The sequence below is a fragment of the Strongylocentrotus purpuratus genome, unplaced genomic scaffold (assembly GCF_000002235.5).
Source record: "Strongylocentrotus purpuratus isolate Spur 01 unplaced genomic scaffold, Spur_5.0 spur5_scaffold_7, whole genome shotgun sequence".
In the NCBI taxonomy this organism is placed as follows: Eukaryota; Metazoa; Echinodermata; class Echinoidea; order Camarodonta; family Strongylocentrotidae; genus Strongylocentrotus; species Strongylocentrotus purpuratus.
In genome coordinates, this window is record NW_022145613.1 from 8,677,858 (window position 1) to 8,696,570 (window position 18,713).

At 39.0% G+C, this 18,713-nt stretch overlaps 1 protein-coding gene across 4 annotated transcripts in view; it reads left to right on the plus strand.

Moving 5' to 3' along the window:
• LOC582830 (nuclear receptor coactivator 7) overlaps positions 1–18,540 on the plus strand; it is a 55,110-nt gene extending 36,570 nt beyond the window's left edge. For 2 of the 4 annotated variants that reach the window (XM_030973817.1, XM_030973820.1), the window contains 9 exons: positions 807–1,085; positions 1,690–1,871; positions 2,324–3,579; positions 7,617–7,773; positions 9,159–9,324; positions 11,527–11,646; positions 12,431–12,583; positions 14,043–14,215; positions 14,995–18,540. In XM_030973817.1, coding sequence (XP_030829677.1) covers positions 807–1,085; positions 1,690–1,871; positions 2,324–3,579; positions 7,617–7,773; positions 9,159–9,324; positions 11,527–11,646; positions 12,431–12,583; positions 14,043–14,215; positions 14,995–15,133 — 2,625 coding nt within the window. In that variant the 3' untranslated portion in view covers positions 15,134–18,540. Of the gene's footprint in view, positions 1–806; positions 1,086–1,689; positions 1,872–2,323; positions 3,580–7,616; positions 7,774–9,158; positions 9,325–11,526; positions 11,647–12,430; positions 12,584–13,404; positions 13,459–14,042; positions 14,216–14,994 lie in introns of all 4 variants that reach the window. The other 2 variants (XM_030973819.1, XM_030973818.1) reach the window with 2 other exon arrangements.
• Positions 18,541–18,713: the final 173 nt, after the last annotated feature.

Sequence of the window (18,713 nt, forward strand, 5' to 3'; positions counted from 1 at the left end):
GTCATTTACAGAGTAGTATACGTGTACATGTAGGTTTATACATGGATGAAAGCACCATTTCACAGATGGTCAACAGAGCATTATCACTAATCTGTTGTATTGCATGGCTCAGCAGATTGGCAGAATAAAACAGGAATAAGTGCAAGAAAGGAAACATACCAAAAAGTATAAAGAATCTGGGGCTTGCTATTTTTCTTAAATTTTTGTTGTTATGCCAAGTCAATGACATATGGCGTTTAAATTTATATATGCATGGATAAACATAACACACCTTCGACAAAATAAGTTTATTGAATCTACATGTAGCTTCACAATCAATGCGTTATAATACTTTGTGAACATACAGAAAACTGGGAAGTGGAGTGCTAAAAATACATCATGAGACAGGAAAGAAAGAACAAAAAACTATTGTGTCTTTTTGGCTTTCATTTATCTACACATAGACACTTAAAAGCAAAGGTGCAATGCAATACCATTTGAACTAAATAATTATAAGTGCTAAACATCATGTCTATTTTAATTTGTAATCTTAACATATGAAAGTGAACTGTGCTCTTTACCGTGTATCTTTTCACAGAATTAATTAAAAATTTGGTTCTGTGTACCCATAGATGTGTTAAGGAAGTCACTTTTATCTTTATTTAGAAAGTTCTCTCTAAACTCTCTTTACATGTAGAAGTAATGTTGAAAGCTAGCATGTCTAGTATACTGGCATGGGATCAAAAAAATTCATTGGCAAATACTTTTGTGGTGACTGGTTCCTTATAAATTGGACTTTGCTCTTTATTTCTCCTCTTGCGTTGAAGGACGTGCCAACTGTTGCCATGAAGCCCAGGGATGTTCCCACGGTCAGCCAGGCCCCGCCCCCTAAGAAAGGTCGCACAGGGACCGGGAGGTCTTTCTCCCTGCGTAGGTCATTCACCAGAGACCACAGTGATCAGAAATCTAAGAGCCGTCCCCCTCTGCAGAAGGCACAGAGCTTGCCACAGCCGGGCCATGCTGTCAGGCAGAAGTCCGTAGAGTGGGACTCAGAAGACAGTAGGCAGTATCTCAAGCTAGACGTCAAGTACATCACAGATGGCGAGGTGAGAGCGGATATTGGTGCCGTAGGCACATTGTCGTTTTGACAGCGAGGAGGAACGATAATAAATACATGGCGGCTGTTAGCCGTAAACCTGTTGAAATTAATTCTTGCTACTTTTAAAAAAATGGTTTTATGCTGCAGTTTCATGGCAGATACTTGTCCATCCTATCCAACGATTTTCCTTGTAGTAAAACACAATTAACCCAAATTCAAAATTGTGAATCTGAATAATAATAATAATAATAATAATATTGGATATTTATATAGCGCACATATCCACCCTGCAGGGTGCTCAAAGCGCTCCAATATTACCCCGGCTCTGCTAGGCTACCGATGTCGGTGCTCACAGCATTCAAGGAATTACTTCCTACCGGTCCCCATTTACTTCACTTGAGTGGAGTGTGGCAAATGTAGATCAATGTCTTGCCAAAGGACATTAGTGTCGGGGTGGGGTTCGAACCGCCGACCTTGAGATCGACAGTCTGTTACATGTACCTTCCAGTTCCTGAAAAATTACTGGTGTAATTACCCTTTCTAGCTTTTCACGTATTTAACCATTCTATTGTTTTGTTTTGTTTTTGTGTGTGTGTGTGTCTGTGATTTAGGGTGTTGTGAGCGGAACTATGCTGGTCACACCAAACGCCATTATGTTTGACCCCAACGTGAGTGACCCTCTTGTCAAGGACCGAGGGGCTGGACCCTACGGAGTGATGACCAACATGGACATGGTCCTAGGAGCATCCATGTACCACGATATCAGCGCTATGAACGTCACGACAGAATCTGGGTAGGTGGTTGGTTCAAAGCTCATATCCGTTGATAATTTGCAGCGAAGAAAAATACAAAGAGTGAGAGAGATTGCTGCTGAAAGCTTTTAAAAGGACTCTAAGAAATTAAGAAAGAGCTCTGATTGAAGAATATTAAATACAGAAGAATTCACTTCCAAATTGGGCAGTCCTAAAATAGTATCATGAATAACAAAATATTTTTACATTGGTAGAGGAACTACAATTATTACATCAAAACAGAGAGGGAGACTGATGTATAGAGATTAAGACTTGCATACTAGTACACAAAAAGTGAAAAGAGAAAAGAAAGAGAAAGACCGACAGATGGAGAGCAAAGATATGAGAGAGAGAGAGAGAGAGAGAGAGAGGGAGAAGGAAGGAAAAGGGAGAGACATTGAGAGAGAGAGATTTAAGTATATCTTACAATTCTTTTTCTTCTATTTGATTGCAGTTCTGCTGATAAGGAGAGACCATGCTGTCCAGTCTACGTGCCAGAAGGAGCAAACAACTCATCCCAGGAGGGAAAGAATTGTGTCATCCTGGCTCAGGACATCAGGAAGAGATTGACTGGATGCAGCAACTTCTCTCCAGAGAAAAGCAGTGATGATCATTCCAAAGACACATCTCAAGAAGCTCCTGAAGCTGAACCATCAGCGGACAAGAGCGAAAGAACTGAGGGTGGTGATGAGGGTGACGGTGCTGCACCAGACAATGTGACAAAATTAAAAACAAGCAACTCGGAGAACACGCAAGAACCAAAGGAGAGTGAGAGTGTTAATGATGATGATGCACAGGATGAAGGATTTGTTGGTGATTCTCAATGCGAGTCGCAGAGAGAACAGAGTGACGGTGAAGAGAGGGTATGTCCAACGTCCATGGGATATGAAAGATTGCAGTCACCGACGGAAAATGATCAAGGAACGAAGAGGTTCTCTGACCATAACGGTGAAGATGAACAGTTCTCTAAAGCAGCAAAGAGAACAGACAATGGCAGCGAGGAAGAGAGTGGAGACACTGTGGAAGATAGCGAAGGAAAGGAGGGTGCTGAGGGAGCGGGGATGTCAAGAATGGAGTCGCAGGACTCTGATAAGTTCTTGGAACCGGTGGACAAAGAAATGGACGAGCGGTTGCAGGAGATTGAAATGCTCCTGAACAGCAGTGATGATAAGATAGAGGACACATGCAAGGGAGAGGAACCTGGGGCCTCTCCTTCAGAGACACCTGATAGAGCAAATGACTCTAAATCTGAAGCGGAGGCCAGTGAAAAAGGTCCAGACACTGAGCATAGAACAAGTGTAGATGATGAGTGTCCTGGAAAATGCAAAGACCCTGACAACTCACAGGATGCCACAGAGCAAGCCGAAGCCGAACCCAAGCAGAATTTTGTTGACTTTTCATCAGGGCTTTTCGAGACCGATTGTAGGAAATGTTCCTTGGTGCCAGATGTCAAGGAATGTATCCACGTCAACGACGCAGAGACTCTCCAGGAGATCAAGGAGGAAGGCGAGCTGATGCGTCAGGTGTCTGATGAAAGGTCACCTGATGGGGGTGACCAGGATGCAGTACAGGTCAATGGAGAGTCCAATAACAACACCCCTGGTGCAGAGGATGCTCCGGATGGAGGTATTGGAGAGAAGCCAGCAGCAGGTATCGCAGTCAACAAACCACCAACCAGACAGCTCGAATACAACAGAACCAATTTCAGAGGTAAGACCAATGAAACTGCAGAGTACCTCACCATGTATCCATACAGTATATTGGGTTAGGGTCAAGGCCAGGGTTAGGGTCAAAGTCAGAGTCAGTGTTATGCCTTTAGTTCAGGGTTAGGGTCAAAGTAAGTATGGGTCAGGGTCAATGTTATGCCTTAATGTTATATCTTTATAATGTTAGAGGTAGGGTTGGGGGATTCTTGTGTGTTACGGTACTCTTCAGGAGTTCTGAAACATGTTGCTTGATTGTTTATTTTAACCGAGTGGTGAAGAGCAAATATAATTTTAAAAGTACCTAAAGGCTCCAGGTGATTCTCAGTTTTCATCTTTATCTCAGAGTAGGTAAACTTTGACTCAATATCTTCATCAAGGGTGGGGATAGGCCGCTTGGTCTCAAACTTTGGTTACACCGTTTTCAACACCATCCAATCCACCATACATTTACAGCATCCTCTTGCGCATTATTTACAACAGTTTTATAACTATCACCCCCTATTAGACCCTTGTCTAGTATTTTCTTGTTCTTTCATTATCACATCTTTCAATTCTTGTGGAACCATAGACAGAAACCCAAGATCATTCACACCACTGGTTGCTCTCACCATTTTGATCTTTAGATAATATTTTTTCCTTCAATAATAAATTGTCAAAAAATGTAGATTTGTGACCATGATTTGTACGTCCCTTGAGAGATCAATGCCAGTAAATGGTGAGAGCAAACAGTGGCATGATCTTAGTTTGTGTGAAACACTCCCCAGTTGTTATAAATGCTGAACACCTAACAGGGGTCCAATATTACACTAATGCATGATACTTGTCCTTCATGACTGGATTTGCCTTATTTTGAATTTTCTTTGTGGCTGAGTCACTGAGATCTTTTTCCCCTTGATATGTCTCATGCTTTATCTGTAGATTATTACTCTACATGTAGATCGTGTAAAGTCGTGATCAAGAAAGAAGATTAAAATGCTCTTGTAGGTCTTCAATGACAAGGATTTGTTTTCCAAAAAAACATTGACTGTAGGCGTAAGAAAAAACACAAGCTAATTTTTTGTTGTTGAATCAGTTGTAGAATGTCTTTCATACCAGGTGATGGCTTTTTAACAACTGGAGCTCAACTGTCTTTTAAACCAATTGGACCCAGATGCCCCAATATCTCTCTACATGTTAGACAACAGCATAGGTTTTCCTTAGATTGTGTACATTCCTTGGCTTGAGCAGGTCAGAAATAATGGCTATTTTTTTTTATAGTTTATAGTGGAGTCTGCCTTAATTCATTCTCCAATTTGTATTTTTTCATTAAAGGGTATGTACTGGTGGATTAGTGTTGATTATTTTATTTGAGTTCCTATTTCTGAGTATCTGACCTTCAAATACAGTGCATGTATGACTTTCTGGGACTGCTTTTTTTCTTGAACTAATAATTTGTTTGCGATCACGCCATTTTTCAGTTTTTAGGGAATTTGTTTTATGTCAATAAATATTTTGAGTTTCGAATTAACATTGACATTTAGAGTTGATTAGCCGAGGCATATTCTTTACAGATAACAATTTAAAAAAGGAGACAGTCTTTACAAAATATGACCTTTCAGTTGTTAATACAAAAATTGACATACTGGGATCATTATTTCATGGTAAATGAAAAGGAACTAACCAGCTCTGGGCTTGTTGATTATAGAACTGTGACAAACAAGGGCATTAACATTTGATCTTCTGACATTAAAGGTTTAACCTCCATGGTTAAAATTGTTGTTTTCACTTTCAGATGATTTATTTGAATGGCCATTAACATTTCCCTTGAGGAATAGTACATAAATGTATGTAAACCACAATGTAGTATGTGTACATTCAGTCGTGTTTTTTTTAATTTATTTTTTTCCTTCTTTTTTTTCCTTTAAAAAAACACAAACTCCAGTCTGTTCATGATATTCTTAATTATCAGAATTTAGTTGAAGGAAAGAGACTGAAATTTAGGGTAGCTAAAGATTGTATATCAGTTTCTTTTTAAAGATAACGACAGGTAATTGAAACGGAGTAAAACAGTAAAAAGGAAGCCAAATGATTGAAAAAGAATGTACCGGTATACTGTTGAAATGCTAAGGTACACAAATTTATTTGAAGCTTTTTAACATTCAATAATGGCATTTTCATGTCGTGATTTTCATGCAATTAAAGATGTTCCATCAGTATGCCGAATCTCATTAAAGTCTGCAAAGAACAAAGGATGAAACATGTCTCTTTTAGTAAAAACATAATATAACTCATTTAATTCATTATTACTTGTCTTTCCGTAATTTCTCAATATCTGACATCATTATTACATACGCTTTGGCCACAGTTATATCAACAGCTGTTGCACTATTGTCCCTGAACTTAATTTACAAAGGACTTGTCGTTGTTTAAATAGCCGTGCTCCACTAGTGCAAGTGTATTGATATTGTTTTTACAATGCAGCCTCTTCCGCTTTAATGCTACAATGAAATGTAGCGGAGCCTTTTTAATTAAGCCTCATTTGCAGCATCGAATGAATGAGATTTCTTTTTGAAAGATGACACCGCTGACGATACCAAAACGTCAATATTGATGTCGCGAGGTCCCAAGAAACCTGAGATTGAGCCAGGCAGATGTGTGTTTATCTGTTGAGTGAAATGTACCGATTTTGTAGGAATACAGTCACATGCTTGTGTGCATGCTAAAAGAGTGCCTGTAGGATAGAAGCCATTGGAGTTGTCTTTGATATATTTCTGCATTAGTTGAGGGTAAGTTCAATTCTTGGTGGTTTTAGTTTTTGTGGGCCTTTGAAAGTACATTTATTAGCTCGTTGAGTGATAATAAGTTGAGGAGTATGAAACATGGACCTGTGAAAGCTTTAATACATTATGGTGTGCCTGTTATTAAGCCTGCTTCAGATGTGATGCTGCAAAACTGCAATGTTTTTGGTGATCATGATGACATAATGTTTAATACGCTTCTCAGGGAAAAAAATACTTTAAAAATTTCATTCTTCTTTCTCTTATTTTCCTTCCTCTTATTTTCCTTCTTCCTTCCTGTTCTTTGTTGTTCAATTCATAAGTCCTCACAAACTTTTGAGTGCTTGTAAAATTTGCAAATTTTGCAAGTGATTCAGATTTGCTAAATATTGATGCCTATAATCACAACTGAAGCCATGCTACATTTTTGCAATTTGCAACAGTTTCTTACCTGAATAAGGTCTGGCATTTACAATATTCACTATGGCTACATTTAATGAAAACTTGTGGAAGAGTCGTCTATGGTTTAGTTTGTTTATATTTTGCTGGTTGAAGCAAATGGTTGAATCTGTTACTTTTTTTCACCTCTCCCCAGAAGGCTTTATAGACTTTACCAATACCTTATATATATATATATATATATATATATATATACTTTAATCTGTTTCAGAGAATTACAGATTAAAGCTAATCCTGATCATATTTTGAGAGAAAATTGCTTTGGTTTATTCTGGATTGTTTATCCTGCTGTAGATTGGTTGTTTGAACAAAAACTCACCAAGGATCATCTTTGATAAAAACCACAACTTCCATTTCCACATATAGTGACCTGTGGTAAGCACATGGTTTCAGGCCTACTTACCCGGATTTCCTTATGTTTTGTTGCCTATTACTCAGCCAATTTACATTTAATTCTACCAAAATTGTTTGGCACATGTCATTTATTTGTACTCTTGAACATTCAGTGTAAGTTTCTTTGGATTCTGTGGGAATATATTTTCTATATTTACCAGAACTCAAGTAGTATGTCTTTGATGACTGGGGCTGAGTAGAGATGCCTTATCCTTTTCCATTCCCCTGGTTATAAAAAAAAGAGCTTGCAGTATGATGCAGTCAGGCAGAAGAATCCAACTCGGCGAATAAAGACAGACACAATAGAGATCCTTGGTGATAATGATAAGCTCCAGTAAATATCAAAAAGCTGTGATTCTCCTGAAAAGCTGCTTGTTTAATAGTGACTTGTTGGTATATCTTTAATGAAATCAAATCTTCTCTTTTGTTACAGAATTTTTGCCGAAGCGAGCCAAGTCGTACGAAGACCCACCACTCTACCTCTGTCTGCGGACTAAGAAACCGATGCAGAAGACCTTCTCAGCTAGGCAAGAACATAGGTTTAGGAAGAACAAGGTGCCAGAATACTGGTTCGCTATTCCACGAGTCAAGTAAGTTCTTTAGAAAACTTGTTTCTTGATTCCTCTTTTATGTACTCTATTGCAACATAGTTCGACATCTAGTGCTACTGCTACTACTACGACTACTACTACTACTACTGCTACTACTACTACTACTACTGCTACTGCTACTGCTACTACTACTACTACTGCTACTACTACTTCTACAGGCAAACCTGTCTAGAAAGCGACCGCCCAAGGGAAACACAACAAGTGGTCTTTGTAGACAGGTGGTCACTAAAGCTACTTCAGGTAGTTCAACTCTACTGCTACTCCTGCTGTCCTTGCAATCAATGCTGATGCCTCCTCAAGTACTATTTAATGATCTGATTGTAATACTAGCAATTGTATTTCCTCGTCTACTTTTAATGATACTAATTCTTCTAATATTTCCACTTCTGCTTTCACTTCTTCAACTTGAAATTAAACTACTTTATCTGCTTTTTATATATTTCAGAGTTCTGCTAGCAATACTGATTCTTTCCCCTTCTGCTTTCACATATAGTATTTCAACTTCCTCATCTGATTTTAGTACATTTCATAGGTCTTTTTTTAATGTTATGACTGTTACTTGTTTTGCATCTATCAGGTAATGTGAGAGATATGTTTACACCACTATGTGCAACATTAACATTTGGAGCAGACTTTAAAAGATTATTATTATTATTATCCTATCCTAAAAAAAAGGGGTCCAAAAAAGTTCAATCGATCTTGGAAATTTTTCGGGGCACATGCCCCCAGTGCCCCCCCCCCCCCCTGTGGCTACGTGCCTGTCTATTGCAACATAATTCTACATCTAGTGCTACTACTACTACTACTTCTACAGACAAACCTGTCTAGAAAGCGACCGCCCAAGGGAAGCACAAAAAGTGGTCTTTGTAGACAGGTTCCTTTATAGTACATGTTTCAATGAGAATCTCAAGGGAAACAAATCATGTGATCTTTGTTGACAGGTGGTCACTAAAGCTACTTCAGGTAGTTCAACTCTCCTGCTACTCCTGCTGGCCTTGAAATCAATGATGATGCCTCCTCAAGTACTATTTCATGATCTGATCGTAATACTAACAATTGTATTTCCTGGTCTACTTTTAATGATGCCAATTATTCTAATATTTCCACTTCTGCTTTCACTTCTACAACTTGAATTTAAACTACTTTATCTGCTTTTTTATATATTTGATAGTTCTGCTAGCAATACTATTTTTCCCCCCTTCTGCTTTCATTTATAGTATTTCAACTTCCTCGTCTGATTTTGTTACGATTTAAAGGTCTTTTTTAATGTTATGACAATTACTTGTTTTGCATCTATCAAGTAATGTGAGAGATATGTTTACACCACCCCCTGCAACATTATCCTATCATCCTGTTATCTTTAGGGCAGACAACCTGTATGCCTTCTTCCTTCAGTGGTCTCCGGACGTCTATGGCAAGGAGGTCTCTCCGAGTGAGCTTGGTTTTGTTGTGGTCGAGGACTCTAACGAGGATGAGGAACTGGAACTGATCGAGGACTTCTTCAAGGAACCCATCCATAAAGACTGGGAGGTAGGTATTAGAATACAGGGAATGGAGGCTGGGATTTTGTTGAATTTATTAATCACTAGGTTTAAAGTATTACAGAGATGAAGAGAAGAAGAGGAAGGAAAGTAAAAAGCAGATGAGAAGAATGGAAGAAGAAATAGAATTTACAAGGAGGAGGAGGAGGAGGAGGAGGAGGAGGAGGAGGAGGAGGAGGAGGAGGAGGAGGAGGAGGAGGAGGAGGAGGAGGAGGAGGAGGAGGAGGAGGAGGAGGAGGAGGAGGAGGAGGAGGAGGAGGAGGAGGAGGAGGAGGAGGAGGAGGAGGAGGAGGAGGAGGAGGAGGAGGAGGAGGAGGAGGAGGAGGAGGAGGAGGAGGAGGAGAAGAAGAAGAAGAAGAAGAGAACAAAATGGAAACAAAGAATGACAGCAGAAAATGAAGGAAAAGAATCAATCAAGTCAAGTAGTTATGTATCAGAAATGCCCATCATCTAGATGAGAAACATTTTATGTCATACAAGTTAATACACGATGTAAGTGACAGGTCTTAACAGCTGGATGGCATGGCGCGGTAATAGAGTAGTATTGATTCAGCCGACAGACAAATCAATGCACTGTAATGATTAACCAGAATAGTATCACTTTTTGCATGTGCTTCACGGTAGATACATTCTATATGGTATGAACAGACTGGAGGCCCATGCTGCCAATGCACAGAAAAGCATAACCGACAAATCTCTGGTTCTGAGAATCAGATTAGTTGTGCAGTTGTTTATTGGAATTGTATTAGCTCTAAACTCAAGGGAAATTTAATGAATAGAATAATATTGTTTTCCATTTTCTGAATCTGACACGCTTAGTAGGGTTGGTTCTGGGAAGTATTAGATATAAATCGATTGAATTTGTGACTTGTTTTCTCTTTCCTGTGAACTCCTTTAAAAACGGAATTCTTCCTTTTAATTTTTGTTGGCCTGCAACGGGACATTTAAGGAGTCCCTTTAAGGAGTAGACTACTTGACACTTAAAGCAATTTCAAAATGCATGATTATGTTTCCTGTGATATACACAATCAAATGTGAATTTATTGAACGTGTGACTTACTCCCTTTTGTCTGTGAATGATAGTGAAGAGTGAATTACTTGAAACATGAATTGATTTTTTGCTCTAGCCATTTCATAAGAAATGCCAGTGGTAATGTGGTTTTCAATTGTGAGATTGAAATTTCTGTCTCTGAACGTCTGTGAAGATTGGAATACTCGAAACATGAATTGATTTGAGCTATGTCTATCGTTACGGGAAGCCACGATTGGTCATTAAAGACTTGCATTACATGTGATATAAGTAAACGCTGTTATTTTCTCGTGATTAATTTTTCGCACTAAGCGACCACATAACATTTTTGCTGGTATCTTAAATTTGTGTTGCACGCAAAGTCATAAGAAGTCATGCATATATTTTCGCGAGTTCTAAAATTCGCACTTACCGGCCTTAGCGCAAAATCTGTGAAAATTAATGTACGCGAATATTTCTACTTTTACAGTACCAGTACACATTTTCAAAAGTGAATTCATCTAATTTGTGACTTGATCCCTTTCGCTTGTGAACTTCAGTGAAGAGTAGGATTCTTGAAACTTGAATTGATTTATTTTCAAGCCATTTTTATGGGAAGCTGTAAATGACCGTAAAAGGAGCATACATTGGCAGTGATATATATACAGCTTTCATGCTAGCTTGACAGTTATGTTTGATGCCAAGCTTATTTCAGCCCCACATGTTTATTTTCAGGTACGGCTGTATAATGTTACAATGTTCTTGCCAGTACGTGATTTTGTGAGGGAGTTCCCTGGGGGGAGATAGAAGAAGTATTTTAATTGGAATCGTGCCAGATTAAATTATTCACATAGGAGTTGAATCCTCTTGATATGAATGTACACATATGTACATGAATATGTTCCTATCTTTAGCACATACTTGACTTATTTCATGCTGTACGGTGACAATGATGGATCATATTTTCATTTATGTAGCTCATTCTGTAAATATTTCAGTGTGCTTTACAATGTAAATATCATCGCTTGTCATTATATATCAAGTATCCCCATAGATTGATTAACAAAGTGTCTTTTCAGTATCACACCACTTTAAATCAAAGTATTTTGTCCACTTAAACAATTATCATGTAGTCCTTTGATCGATTCAAATTGAAATGGTATGTTTAATATATGATTTCAGATTATTAGCCGTGAAGAGGCGAGCAAACGTCGTATGACCATCTTGGAGTGCGAGATGAACCTGCCGTTACCTGAGCTGGTTGGGGAGAGCAATCTACTTAGCAATGATCATGTTAGAAAGGTGAGACATTTTTCTTTTAACCTTGTGATTACAGAGCACAGTGTTATGAGCAAGAAGATGATTTAGATAACAGTTATAGAAAAAGTGTACTTCCTCATAAAACCAAGTTTGAGTTATGGTAATGATTCTATGTGTGGGGAAAAGTAGCAAAGGGCAATAAATAATTGTAGATAATGCATTGGATAGGCTGCTTGGACCATAAAGATCCGAATGAATTGAAATTTAAAAAAAATGATTGGACATCATATCATCTGAAATTCACAGCTCTCATTCGGACATACTCGGTAGGAGACCTCATATTATTCATTTTCCCGGACCACTATCCCGGTTTCTTTCTCTCTCATTATTCATTACTCAGCAATTGTACCTTTTCTACCTTATTCGTTTGGAAGATATCTTTTCTAATTTTTTTCAAACATGAAATGGCTTAATGGGTACTCTTTGAAATGAAAACTTATATGAGATAGGAGACAAACTCAAATTTACCCTGTTGACTAGTTTACTGTCTGGACTGTTTTTGTATCCATTCAGAAAGTATACACCCTAAACATTAAAATGGAGACGGTCCTTTCGTTCTTCCACAGGTGTGAATTTGGGGGACTGCGCGATTTGTGGAGATATCGGGTTCTGTATGGGGTGTGTATAGGGAAGGGGTGAAGAGAGTGAGAAGAAAAAGTTATTTGTTTTTACATGTTACCTTGCCAAGGATTGGTGTAGTATGTAAATCTACCCTAAAAATGTAACTGATGATAATCGTGTCTTTCGTCATCCAATCTCTTTGCAGCTTTCCAAGAACCTTCCTCCCAGGACTGAGGGTTACAGCTGGGTGCTTGTCTTCAGTACAGCAATCCATGGTTACAGTCTACACAGTCTCTACCGTAACATGGCCACCTGGGAGAGCCCTATACTCCTTATACTCAGGGACTCTGAGGGACACGTAAGTACCCCCTTGGTGGTGGTAGTACAGGGGTGGAGGTTGGGGGGAGGGGGTTAGAATATCGTAATGTGGCCAACTGGGACAGCCCCATGGTCCTTATACTCAGGGACTCTGAGGGACACGTAAGTACCCCCTGGTGGTGGTAGTACCAGGGTGGAGGATTGGGGGTGGGTGGGGGGGGGAGGGGGGGGGAGGGGGGGGGGGAGGGGGTTAGAATAGTCTCTTCCGTAACATGGCCACCTGAGAGAGCCCTATACTCCTTATACTCAGGGACTCTGAGGGACACGTAAGTACCCCCTTGGTGGTGGTAGTACAGGGGTGGAGGTTGGGGGGAGGGGGTTAGAATATCGTAATGTGGCCAACTGGGACAGCCCCATGGTCCTTATACTCAGGGACTCTGAGGGACACGTAAGTACCCCCTGGTGGTGGTAGTACCAGGGTGGAGGATTGGGGGTGGGTGGGGGGGGGGGGGGGAGGGGGGGGGGGAGGGGGGGGGAGGGGGTTAGAATAGTCTCTTCCGTAACATGGCCACCTGAGAGAGCCCTATACTCCTTATACTCAGGGACTCTGAGGGACACGTAAGTACCCCCTTGGTGGTGGTAGTACAGGGGTGGAGGTTGGGGGGAGGGGGTTAGAATATCGTAATGTGGCCAACTGGGACAGCCCCATGGTCCTTATACTCAGAGACTCTGAGGGACACGTAAGTACCCCCTGGTGGTGGTAGTACCAGGGTGGAGGATTGGGGGTGGGTGGGGAGGGGGGGAGGGGGGGGGGGAAGGGGGGAGGGGGGGGGAGGGGGTTAGAATAGTCTCTTCCGTAACATGGCCACCTGGGAGAGCCCTATACTCCTTATACTCAGGGACTCTGAAGGACACGTAAGTACCCCCTTGGTGGCGGTTGTAATGGGGTTAGAGGGTAACCAAGTGGGTGAGGTTGGGCATGTTTGGCACAGGTGGTTGAGTGGTTTAAGGCGCTTGACTGGAGATGCCAAGGTCAAGGGTTCGAATCCCGACACGGCACTAATATCCTTTGACAAGATATTAACCTACACTTGCTACTCTCCACCCAGGTGTTAAAATGGGTACCCGGTAGGATGCGACCGGCACTGTTGGTCAAACAGTTTTTTAGCGTCAAGTCATGCCTGGTTGGAATGCTCCCCAGGGAGTGGAGATTGTGCACACAGTGTGTGCGGGCAAGCACTGAATCCAATGACTGGGGTAATAGTTTATCTGTAAAGCGCTATATAAAAGCTGAATATTATTATTGTTATTTACTTCAAAAAGTGAACCTTATCTGTATATAATGACCACTAGTCTATTCAAACACTTCTCTAGTTCCCTGTAGGCAGTGTTGATATACAGCTTGATGAAATGATGACACAGCCTTTTCTTTCGTTACATAATGTGCATGGGAAAGTCATTATTCATTTAAGTATTACCCCTTGCCCTTTGACCTCCAGGTGTTTGGTGCTTTGACCTCATGTGCTCTGAAGGTCAGTGATCATTACTACGGCACCGGTGAGAGCTTCCTCTACAAGTTCAAAGACGAGGAGCTGGAGATGTTCAGGTGGACTGGTGAAAACAACTTCTTCATGAAGGGGGACCTAGACTGTGTGTGTATTGGTGGAGGAGAGTAAGTATCAAGCACCAGTCTGCTTTGATGTGGTTTAAAGGGATCTGGTAACTTTGTCTCAGATTCTGAAACAAAATCCTATATTTAGCTCATGCTGCAATGATAATTATAAACCTTTAGGTCAGTTAGGAACCCCATGACTTTTACAAGCCGATTGCCTGTCTGATTATCAAGATATTTATGATTAGAAATCTAAACCAAATTTTGTGTTTTCCTTACGGTTTTCATAACACTACAGTCTATTGGGGAAAACGGGTATGGTAAAACCGGTCACTCAAAGATTTTTACTTTTTGGAGGCACTTCTTGATCGTTTTGAAGCGCAATTTTTTTAAGGCTTCAATATTACACCATATCACAGACACTGATAACACTAGGACCATGCATCACAGATCATAGAGATGATTTTGCTGTCCCAGTATCATGAGGTTGTGTAATTTAGAACATGAAGATATTGGGTTTCTTCAAAGCAAAAACAATGTAGTTTAAGTTTATGCTTTGTCTACCATAGATACATTACTGATCTGAAATGAACTGAAGTAAAATAAACATATTAGAAAAGGGTTTGATTGACTAAGCTGACAACATATTAAAGGGATCGGGTAACTTTGTTCAATATTACACCAAATCACAGACACTTATAACACCTAGGGCCATGCATCTCAGATTTAACATTGTTAAACGATGCCTTTAATCATGAAAGGAAGCCACCTGCAAATGTGTGTGTTATCTTTGCCTAATCGTTAAAATTATTCTGTATTTTTTTTGTTCTTTATCTTAGGGGTGACTTTGGATTATGGTTGGATGGTGACCTCTACCATGGTCGCAGTCACCCGACCAAGACGTTTGGAAATGAGACGCTCTCATCCAAAGAAGACTTCATCATTGCCGACATGGAAGCGTTTGGCTTCTACATGTAATCAGCCACTGCCATGCACTCTAAGCTTAGCACTGCAACAGACTGGTGCCAATTTCTTTGGGTGTTCACCCTGCATGGGGCAGGTTGACTCTCCTCTAAGATTGGGGAACATTTTTGATAGCACTGCAACAGACTGGTGCCAATTTCTTTGGGTGTTCACCCTGCATGGGGCAGGTTGACTCTCCTCTAAGATTGGGGAACATTTTTCCTTTGCAGTGGTGGTCTGACTCGATTAAGAGAGTGCCCTCGTGTGGGGCATTTTGCAGTTCACTTGCCAGACTTTAAGCCGTGTGACATCTTCTTGAGACGTGTACCTGACTTTTTTGTTTTCAATATGAACACGGAAAATCTGTCATACAGCAAAGGAGTATTATATTAACATAAAATTGAAATGTGTAAGCCAGACAGCTACATCTATTGCAAAGTCGGATATCAGCATTCATCCTGTCTACGTTATCGATGGGAGATCTGCGACAGAAAACTGTATATACCAAACATTCCTAGATTATTGGAAACTTGTAAAAAGGACCTAAAACCTTCCCATAAACATCATTAATGAGTTGTGATGAAAAGCCCCTTGTACAGAAAGCAGTAAGTCCATCTCGTCAGTTTCTCCCTATTTGTAAAGGTTGTGAGTGTAGAAGTACCCCATGATGATGAGCTTTAAGTGACTGTATGATAGCAGTTTCATGAGAGATGGAAACACATTTATTCTTGTGCTGAGAGCCAGAAGGGCAATCACTCACCCATATGAACACAGAGTGATTGCCATTTTGGCATCCGACAGATAATTTAAGATGTTAAAGTTTTAGGGCGTCACCGAATGGGACCAACTAAATAAAGAACCTACAATAGATGAATCGATCCCAGTTCAAACTTCTAGTCTTATGTCTAGATCATCAGGGCAAATTTAGATTTATAGTAACAAATTTGCATCAATTGTTGTAACTCAGGAAAAAATTATATTGCTAGTCTCATGGGAATTCATTATGAAAGCTTGACTCATATCTCAATGAGCACAAGGTAGAATGCTATTTAAAGCAGCGTTCCTAGGCCCTTGAACATAAAGTGTAGTGCTGTGGATTTGAGAACTGTTGTTTTGTTGAAAATTTGCACAATTGAACATCAAGGTTTGAAAGTACACTTAATTATTAGCAGTAAATGCAAGCCAACATAATATGCTAGCTGGCTATTTAGTACTCCAGGCTTTCTAATTTAGAATGTTGTTGATTAAAGCTATTTTCATTTATTAATATAAAATAAATATTATGCCAGTGTTGGTGAGAGACATGTAGCGGAGACACAAATCACAAATATTACCACCAGTTTGATAAGAAGAACAGTTTTGTACCCAAACTCTCAGTTTTTACAGAATGGTAGCTTGACATTTGTTGATGTAGAAAAACAAAATAGAATGGTTCTGTTTGTAGATTTGCTATCATCGTTAACTTTTTTTGGCAAGTACCTGATATGAATTGAAGTGTATTAATTAATGTAAATGATAATCAAACTCCAGTCTGTAATTGATTGTGATTCTCATAGATTTACTGATACAGTTAAGTGGATATGTTCATTTTGGTGATGATAATCCAGGTCCTTATATGAAGTGTTATTAGTATTTACATGTTTAGTATTGTTAAGTTATTTGTATTTTTTGTCATGCTTAAAGACCATAGGGTGTCATTTATCTTAGCCATATGATTTATATATAATGTGCAATTTTATTTTCTTGTGCTGATTTACCCTTTGATTATAAATATATTGTCCAGGCTTTAAGCTATGAATAATTAATTTCTACAGAGAAAAAAAAAAGTCTTCTCTGTATATAGAATTTTAAGTTCAATTTTATTTTTCTTTCTTCCAACATGAATGTAATACAATTTAACAAATTTATAACATGTAGAGTATATAAAAGGAACACTTATAAGGATCAAGTTCATATAAAGCATTTATCATCTTAGATTAATATTTATTGCAAAAACTTACTCTGAACAGATGATAAGAGGTGATATTGTTTATTTAGCGCCAGAAGGGCGTTAACTCTATGTTAAATTAGTGATGTGAAGACCCTTCTTCATCTGAACGGATAATATAAGCCGCCTAAAGCCAAAAGGTCATTAACCTAGTATATTCTTGGGCATACACTTAATGTCTCTCTAGCCCTCAACAGATGATATTCATGTAGTCTATGATATCCAAGCTTTACATTATTCCGAGGTAGTATTATCTCTCTGCAAAAAATATTTGAAACTTTAATATGCACTATAGTAATAAACCAATCATAATGTCATATCATCAATTTATTTTTATTAAGATATATTGAGCAATTTGTTATCAATTTCAAACGGAATATTGGACAATTTTAGCTGATCATACTTCCTTCCCTCATATATATATAATGTTGATAATGTTTACTCCATATTCAGATATGATATAAAGGCACTTTATGTGATATTTGATTATATTACTGGTACAAATTTGCAATTGCAGCACAGAGAATCAGTAAGCTATATCATCTTTTCCCTGCAATCCAGTATGCAGGTCATCCCGTGTGCAAGGTTTCTAGTTCATATCTCTTGATATTCATCTCAGCATATTATTAGCAGCTCAATGTTTAATACTTGATTCAGTAGAAATGTTATTTTGTGATGCACTGTGTAATGATTTGTTCTTCATGAACTCCATTTTTCTGCATTGATTTGCTCTTTTAAAGCTACATTCATGTGTTATAGACTAATTTGCTCTGTAGTAAAAGCTAGCAATGACTCAATCGTAGAGAAGCATTGTGTTATATTTCCTTGTCATTAAACGTATAAACCTTTTGCAAATTTACATATACCCTGAAAATTCAGAAAGATAGTGAATATTGCCATCAATTTACTATCATTGTGTACTCCAAATATAGCAAGGAATGTAACCATTTTGTATCACAGTATTTTTACATTAAGTATGAGATATCTTTTGTGATTGAGCCAGAGCATATGGATTTTCCATACTTCCCCATTTGTCCCCTCGCCCTCCCTTCCCTCCCCCATGTCATGATGTACATTTGAATTGTAAATGGCTGATGGGTTGAGTAGCAGATTCCCTGTCCTAATAGTTCTAAATGTCTTTGAGAGATTGCACATTGTAAATGGTTGTACCAATCTCACCTATAAGAAGAAATGTGATTTTGTATTTTGATGTTTGAGATTTTCCAAAGCCAAAACTACTTAGCGAGTTATAGAGAGTACAGTGTCGGCTCCCTATCGTAGAGTAAGCAGAGTTGTGTATTAAAAAGAGAATTTGTATTGAGTCGTTTATTAGATCCTTACTATATTTGACGGAAGTCACTGGCCTGTTACCAGTGCATTGTATTGTTATGAATGTTATATAGTGTAATAAATGACAAACTCAATTTATGTGCGAGAACTTGCAGTGGTGGTTTAGTCATTTGAGTTAGAAGAAAGTCGAGTGAGGTCAGAAGAAATAGACTAATACCCTTTTCTAAATGCACTCTATCGGAGTCACACCGATGAAAATACCGATTGAATTTTTCTTATGTAAACAAAGGTGAAACCGCAGTTTTCCCCCTGTCAGTT